The sequence below is a fragment of the Suncus etruscus genome, chromosome 9, assembly GCF_024139225.1.
Source record: "Suncus etruscus isolate mSunEtr1 chromosome 9, mSunEtr1.pri.cur, whole genome shotgun sequence".
Taxonomy (NCBI): domain Eukaryota; kingdom Metazoa; phylum Chordata; class Mammalia; order Eulipotyphla; family Soricidae; genus Suncus; species Suncus etruscus.
In genome coordinates this window covers 57,303,801-57,312,273 of record NC_064856.1, presented here as the reverse complement: position 1 = coordinate 57,312,273, position 8,473 = coordinate 57,303,801, and the positions used below count along the sequence as shown (strand labels likewise).

The 8,473-nt window shown below is 35.4% G+C and overlaps 1 protein-coding gene across 1 annotated transcript; it reads left to right on the top strand.

Moving 5' to 3' along the window:
- The first annotated feature begins 2,482 nt into the window (after window positions 1-2,482).
- On the top strand, window positions 2,483-3,430 carry LOC126018528 (olfactory receptor 508-like). The gene has a single exon (XM_049780656.1). The coding sequence runs from the start codon at window positions 2,483-2,485 to the stop codon at window positions 3,428-3,430; it is 948 nt and encodes a 315-aa protein (XP_049636613.1).
- The last annotated feature ends 5,043 nt before the right edge of the window (window positions 3,431-8,473 follow it).

Below are 8,473 nucleotides of genomic sequence, written 5' to 3'. Positions count from 1 at the left end.
CAACCAGTGTTGGCGGGGATTTGAGAGAAAGGAACTATTATCCACTGCTGGTGGGAATGCCGTCTAATTCAACCTTTATGGAAAGAAATATGGAGATTCCTCCAAAAACTGGGAATACGACCCAGCTATAACACTCCTCGGAATATACCCTAGGAACACAAAATTACAATACAAAAATCCCTTCCTTACACCTATATTCATTGCAGCACTATTTACCATAGCAAGACTCTGGAAACAGCCAAATTACCCTTCAACAGATGAATGGCTAAATAAACTGTGGTACATATACACAATGGAATATTATGCAGCTGTCAGGAGAGATGAAGTCATGAAATTTTCCTACACATGGATCTACATGGAATCTATTATGCTGAGTGAAATAAGTCCGAGAGAGAGAGAAAGACGCAGAATGGTCTCACTCATCTGTGTGTTTTAAGAAAAATGAAAGACATTCTTGCAATAATAACTTTCAGACACAATAGAGAAAAGAGCTGGAAGTTACAGCTCACCTCATAAAGCTCACCACAAACAGGGATGAGTTTAGTTAGAGAAATAACTACGTTTTGAACTATCCTAATAATGAGAATGTATGAGGGAAATAGAAAGCCTGTCTAGAGTACAGGCGGGGGTTGGGTGGGGAGGAGGGAGATTTTGAACATTGGTGATGGGAATGTTGCACTGGTGATGGGTGGTGTTCTTTACATGACTGAAACCCAAACACAATCATGTATGTAATAATGTTGTTTAAATAAAAATATTAATAAAATAAAGAATAATCTTTGTGCTAAAGTACTGTCTGATGTCATGAGTTCTGGTGTATCTTTTCTAAAAACTCTTGAAATGATAGAACTAAAATAATAAATATAAGATTAGTGATGCTAAAAAAGAAAAGTGTAGAAGTTATTATGACTATACCAAGTGTGATAAGGGCTTTGTATGTTGACTGCATCCCTATAGATATCCTGGTTGTGTGAATTGTGTTTGTCAATTGTAATTGGAGAATCTCTGTAAATGTACAGGGGATCTTATATTGTTAATTTCAGCTAAATGTGAATCTACAATTATCTCAATATAAAATTCTGAATATAAATATGAATATATATTAAAAACATAAGTACTTTCCCAGTAGGTTTTCTATTTTAAAATAAGTTTTTGACTGGCACAGTTTATTATTGTAAATCAATACAAATTTAATTTCAACAATCCATTAAGTCTTCATTAAAAATCAACCTATTGTACTCTCAAAAACTGTACACAAGTAATTACCTTGTACATAGTTACATGATCACATATACCTATGATTTTGCCTTGAGTATTTTCACAAACAAGGAGAATACTCCAGGGTTTTCATCCCCAAAGGCACCAAACCTCATAAATGCAGACTTTCATTACAGTGATGATTCTTTGGCATCATTATTGAGATATAAACATCTGAAGGTAATAATTTTCTTTGATATTTATATGAACTACCTATAAAGAAATGTTTATTTTTATTTTTGCATTAGAAATTCAAGTTTTATTATTATAAGTAAATTATCATTTGCTGGGTATCTACTTACTTCTTAAACCCTGTTGAGTGTTAGGTACATCGTCATCAAATTCAAACATGGAGTATAATTAAGCTTATTTTTAAAAAAGGATAACAAAGAGTTGAAAAGTGTCTACAGTTGTCTAAAATTTCATAGTCTATAGAAAAGCTGAAAAATAGAACCCAGGAGCTATGGATCTAAAGCATATAGCATTTTTGTCCTATACTTAGCTTCCACATGGTAGTGGAATTATAACACACTAAATTTGCAAATATATGTTTAAACATTTTAAGTTTGGGAGTATGGAAAAATTTCATTGATAGAATGCATTTGTACATGTGTTATATTCCTGCCAGTTCCCAAGCAAACAAAAATACAGTAACCCTCTCTTATCCTCTAATAAACATATATATGAGATTTCATTCAGTCTTTAACTTATACCTTGTCAAAGTTTAAAAAGACAGTTAAATAAAAGATAAAGAAGCTAGGACTTCAGGGTTCATATGTATAATCACATGTAATTATATAACCTGGTTGCTTAGTTAGTTAACATAGAATACTATCCAAAAATTAATGTAAAAAATAAGAATGTAAATGGTGTGATTCTGAGTTATTGAGATTACACATTTGAAAGAAAACGTAGTATTATAAAATTTTGTTGACTTGCACAATTTAAAGAATTACAAAATAAACTACATAGTGCAAATCTGAGTTAAGTTTATTAGATAAATAATTTTCTCAGTATTCCTACTATGACATCAATGGTCATTATACTATCAATTTTTTGTGACGTTTTGTATGAAAGATAGTTTGACTAAACTCTCATTCATTTTTTGTGACATTTATTATATAGACATTGTAAAACTAAGTACACAAGTTCTTATATTTTTTGTACTATAACATTAAATTTTATTTTTTGCTTTCAGGGAGCAGTAAAGATTTTTTCCACGTAGATGGAGACCAAAAATTACACGACTGTGACAGAATTCATTATTCTGGGGTTAACAGAAGACACTACAGTTAGTACCATTTTGTTTATTTTTTTTCTAGGAATTTATGGGGTAACTTTGGTAGGCAATGTAAGCATAATTATGTTAATCAGAAACAGCCCTCAGTTGCATACCCCTATGTACCTTTTCCTCTGCCATTTGGCTTTTGTAGACATTGGATACTCCTCTTCAGTCACCCCTGTCATGCTCATGGGTTTCCTCAGGGAAAAAACTACTGTTCCTGTTGCTGGTTGTGTATCTCAACTCTGTTCTGTTGTTACTTTTGGGACAGCTGAGTGCTTCTTCCTTGCTGCCATGGCCTATGATCGCTATGTGGCCATCTGCTCACCTCTTCTCTATTCTACTCACATGTCCCCCAGAATATGCATTCTTTTAGTGGGAACATCTTACCTAGGTGGATGTGCAAATGCTTGGACATTTACTGCTTGTTTACTAAGACTGTCTTTCTGTGGACCAAATAAAGTCAATCACTTTTTCTGTGACTATTCTCCCCTTTTGAAGCTTTCTTGTTTTCATGATTTTGCTTCTGAAATCATTCCAGCCATCACTTCTGGTTCCATCATTGTGGTCACAGTGCTCATTATTGCTCTCTCTTATGTCTACATCCTTATCTCCATCCTGAAGATGCGCTCTACTGAGGGGCGGCACAAAGCCTTCTCCACCTGCTCCTCCCACCTCACAGCAGTCACTCTGTTCTATGGAACCATCACATTCATTTATGTAATGCCCAAGTCCAGCTACTCAACTGAACAAAACAAGGTGGTGTCTGTGTTCTATACAGTTGTGATCCCCATGTTGAATCCCCTTATCTATAGTTTAAGGAACAAGGAAGTTAAAGAGGCTATGAGAAAATTGATGGCTAGACATATTGGTGATTCTAAAATTATCTGATTTTAATGATAAATTCTATAACAACCTCTCCTAGAGATGAACAAATAATGTACTAGTAAATTTCAGTATATACTGAGAAAATTCTAGGCTCATGTATTTCATTATATTGTTAAGACATTTTTAATTGAAAAATATTAATACAACAAAATTGTGAATTTCCAACAAAGATCTTGCTTACTCTTTTCAACACTTTATATTTATAAGTACAGTTTTCAATCTACAAGTACAAATGAAGTTTCATTCCTAGAACCATAGAAACCTAGTTTTGCTCTTTGGAATTAACAATTTTACACACTAGAAATTTCTTGAGTAGAAAACAAACAATAATATATCCTTCCAAGATCTTGTCATCTGAAAGAGGGTTCTGTACAAATAATCTAAGTATAGAATTCAGTGATATTGATAGTTACTGTCAACCTTTTATTGATTTGTGATTTGAACCTGACCCACAGGATTCTCTTCACTTTTCTGCAGGTGAGCATTGTTCAAAATAACTCAGAAGTTGTCTCAAAGTCACATTTATAAGCTCTTCTCTTTCAGAAATGTATTTCAAATTTTATATTCAAGATCTTCCAATGGAGAGATTATTTGGGATTATTATTGGGATAATTAGATAAATCATTATTTGGGATAATTAGATAAATTGACTACTTTATAAATGAATTAAGTTTTTGATTTTCATTTTCAAATGTTTGTCTTGTCAAATGAATGCTGCAAAGTTCTTTATATACTTAAACAATATTTTTCTGCCCCACTCCTATTGTCTTTGGTACCAAAATTCTCAGATATTTTTGTATATAATGCTACTGGCACTGCTATATAAAAGCTCTGAAAATACTCCAGAAGAACGTTGGTTCAAATCCCAGCATCCCATATTGTCTCTGGAGCCTGCTGGAGGCAATTTCTGAGCGTAGAGCCAGAAGTAGCCCCTGAGCGCTGCTGGGTGTGACCCAAAAACCAAAAAATCAAACGATCAATAAAAAAATACTCTGTCTAAAACAAATGGTTTTCATTTATATAACGTATACTTATTGTTGTTGTTCCTGACATGTTTTAGTTTGCATCCCCAATTTTTAAATTGGGAATTTAAAAAATATGACATGAAATTAAACTTGGCTGCAATAATTCTACTTTTACTACATTTAGTCCATAGTAATGTTGGTTCTTAAAAGGTGAGGTATGTACCTTCCTTTGTCCTCTTTTCAACCAATTAAGTATCCACATATGAACCTCAGTGGGAATTTAGGATTCTGTAAAATACATAAAGGAATTCAGGAGCAGTTTTTCAACCTAGGCTTCTGCTAAAAGACAATATGCTCTATGACAGCCATAGACCAGCAGGAGTCAGTGACTTAGGCTCTTGTCCTGGCTTTTTTTTTTTCCTGGGTTGAAAAGAAAAGTGGCGAGTATGATTTAGGATTGAAAGTAACGTTAGGGGCTAAATGAACAGGTATCCTCTTCTTTCAGAAAAGGAAACAGTATGGGATGCTTGATTTTGCCAGAGGTATAGAAAAAAAATTTTTTAAAGAGTTACTGACGAAACTATGCCTGAGTCCTGTAGGCAGAAGAACGAGACAAAAATAGGTAGATAAGAAAAATAAAAAAGAAGAGGTTAAGGCTGATTGTGTTCAGTAGAAAATACATTCAGGAATCCTTGGGGGAATCTCATTTAAGAATCCCCCAGATTCCTTCTACAGCTGGTTGCTTGTGTTTGATTCTGAAATGGTGAGTAAATGCCAGTAAATGGAGCATTTTCGGGAAACTAGCGCAGAATTCGTGTAGGAGACAGACTCCACAAACTTGAGCGCCACCTTCTGGGAAAGAAAAGAGATTTAGATTTATTAGCAATTTAGCTGATAAATAGTAAGAACTAGAGAAAGGGAGCTTAAGAAATCTGTTACAAGAGTCTTTCATTATGGTTCTCGAGAAGTTCTGCTCAGTCGCAGTTGTCAGAGTCCGACCTCTGTAATTAGCGATCTTGATTTTTGCACAGATCAAAGGACGACGTGTCTTCTGATTTCATCTTACCGTTAGGTGATGAGATAGGACAACCCGCTCTTAGATCAAGTTGTTGCCGTTTCCTTGTTATCAGGATGTCATATCAAAACTGGTACAAGATGGTTCCAGAGCAGTATTAGGAATTTACCAGGGGGGGGGGGGGAGTTTAGTCCCCGGCACTGTTGCAGGGAGCTGTATCGGTTCTACTTCTGGGATCTGAGGTTCGGGTTGGACGGTCACTGTCGGATCACGTGGAGTCTAATTTGGGTCCACATGACACATGTTCAGGGTGGGAGGCGTCCATGTATTATCCAATGTATGAGTTCTTATCCCTAGTAGATAAGAGCTTGTTTTTGTGCATGAGATTTCATCTTTTTTTTTGAGTGTCTATGCAAAAGGGAATGGTGCCATATTATATTGCAGGTGCATTTGGCGATAAGAAAGATAGGCAATATCTGTGTCCTGTTTTTTTTTTTTTTTTTTTAAAAACAAGCCTGAGCTTTTATCCCAGACAAGATTTTTTTCTTCTAGGTTTTTGTACCAAGCAGAACCAAAACAGGTGAAGTTAAAGAAAGAAATATGTATATAAAAACAGAAGAAATATTGAAGTTGATGTCTCCAATTTTATTTTATTTTATTTTATTTTATTTTACTATCTTTCTCTTTCTTCTTGCACTCCGGCATGATTTTATTTCAAGACTGAGACTATTGTGTGGTGCTTGTCTTTATTGCTCTAGTGCTCACTGGATATTTTATTTGATATTTCTTCCTGTATTGTTGCGGTGTTTCAATTACCTGTTTCCTGTCCTCTCTCAAACTGAGGTTGAAAGCCTCTAGAAGAACGCTGCCCATTTTCAGCTTATTATATTTTTTTAATTTTTTTTTTTTGGTTTTTGGGCCACACCCGTTTGACGCTCAGGGGTTACTCCTGGCTATGCGCTCAGAAATCGCCCCTGGCTTGGGGGGAACCATATGGGACACCAGGGGATCGAACGGCAGTCCATCCTACGCTAGATGGAGGGGGAAACAAGGGAGGGTACCAGGATCAAACAGATATATGATCACTAGCAGTAAGCTAGACACAGAAGAGACCACTTATTCTAGCAGCCCGGGGGATGAGGGTGGGAGATATGGGTTGCAGGAAGGGAACAAGGGTGGAGGGAGGGCAAATTTGATGATGGGAATTCCCCTGATTCAATGTTAATATGTACCTAAAATACTACTGTTAAAGATATGTAAGCCAATATGGTCAAAATAAAAATTAAAAAAAAAACAAAAACAAACAACAGTTTAATGATTTTATCAAGCAAAAAAAAATAGAAGAACTAAATAAAAATGAATTTGAAAAAAAAAGTAATTACTAGCAGTCCAAGGGGCAAAGAGGGAGATATAGGATGCATGCTGGGAACAGGGGTGGAGGAAGGACAACTCTGGTGGTGGCCCTGATTCATTGCCACTATATACCATAAATTGTTGGGGACTGACTTGTTTGAGGCCATTTTGCTGTTCTTTCTGCCATATTCCAGCTTTTCACCTAAAAGCTATTTTGCAGTCTTGCTGTAAGTTTTTGAGCTATAGAGAAAGGAATGTGCAACTGTAGATATAATTAACTCTAGCCCGGAGGAGAGCAACACTGTCCGGTACCGTTATCAGAAACTAGGCCTCACTCCTTAAGACCACATTTCGGAGTGAACTAGGCTATTATCAATAAATGTATGCTACATTGTCTGTTCAAGATCACTGAGGCAAGCACATCTTGCACCAGCTCCTGATGGTCAAGCAATTAGGAATGCAGCTAGAAGGACACTAGAAATTTCCATGGAAACAGCACGTTCATCATAGCTTGAAGGTCATCCAGCCCCCCTAGCCCGCTGCCCACTTCCTTATTTAGAGAATGCCTAACTTTCTTTGTTCCTTGAAACCTGAAATATATTCTTGCCTTGTATGGGCCTTCGCGCCAAAAGTATGACTGACATCACCTTTGTACTGCCCCCTTCTCCTTCATTATATAAGAAGGAGCTGTAGCCCAATAAAGGTACCCTTGAACAGTGAGACGCTGCCTTGGGTCTTTATTATTAACCTCTTTCAGATTTTTTACAGGTGTGGTTGCTCTTCTACTCAGCAAAATAGGAGTGCGGTTGTCTGAGAAGCCTTTCCAGCTAATTCCTGCTGGCCGGGTCCCCCCTGGGGGGGCTTCAGGACACCGCAATAAATATTACTGTGAATGATTCGTAATTCACTTTGGTCACAATAAAAACTATTTTAAAAAATATAAGGCAATACATGTTCAAGCATCAAATATTAAAAAAAAGAAATCTGTTACTAGAATAATAAAAAATTAGGGTACAGGTTTATCTCTCCAAGAGCAATGAAAATACCATATACCACACAATTATGGAATACAATCATCTCACTTGAGACAAGTAAAGACATGAGGACATGTCTACCATTGCAAATGTGAAAGAAGTTAATGTAGAACCAGAAGAAACATAAAGAATAAACAAAATAATTCATCAACAAATTATAACAATATTCTCCATAGCCAAGTTTAATTCCATGGTATATTGTGATCTGTCAAAGAATTCAAAATTGCTAATTTTGTGAATACAAGCAACAACAGAAATTCTGGGATTGAATTTAATGAATGTAATGAAAAGTTCAATAGACAGTATATTATATAATAGATAAAATAATAATAATAATAATAGATAAAATGTATTTTAGATACAGTGAATCCTCAGCTGAAGGAAGAGGTGACAGCAAAGAGTGGTTTGAATTGGTTTTTGGGAAAGACTATACCCACATCAAGACACCTAGTATTTTTTCACTACGAGAACTGTGGATTCAGGCACACATTTTGCTTTGAAAAGAACAACTGTCTTTTTGCAGAACCAATAATGATTTATTATGTCAATGTAATGCATAATAATTTATTCAATAAAATCAAAATATGTGAGAAAATGCAATAAAAAGCACATGCATCTGAGTAGAACATGTGAAAAATAGAATTAGTGACTGATTAAGACATTTTGAATCTTGCAATCA

Coding starts and splice junctions, on each gene's coding strand:
- LOC126018528 (XM_049780656.1), top strand. CDS start 2,483: ATGGAGACCAAAAATTACACGACTGTGACAGAATTCATTATTCTGGGG.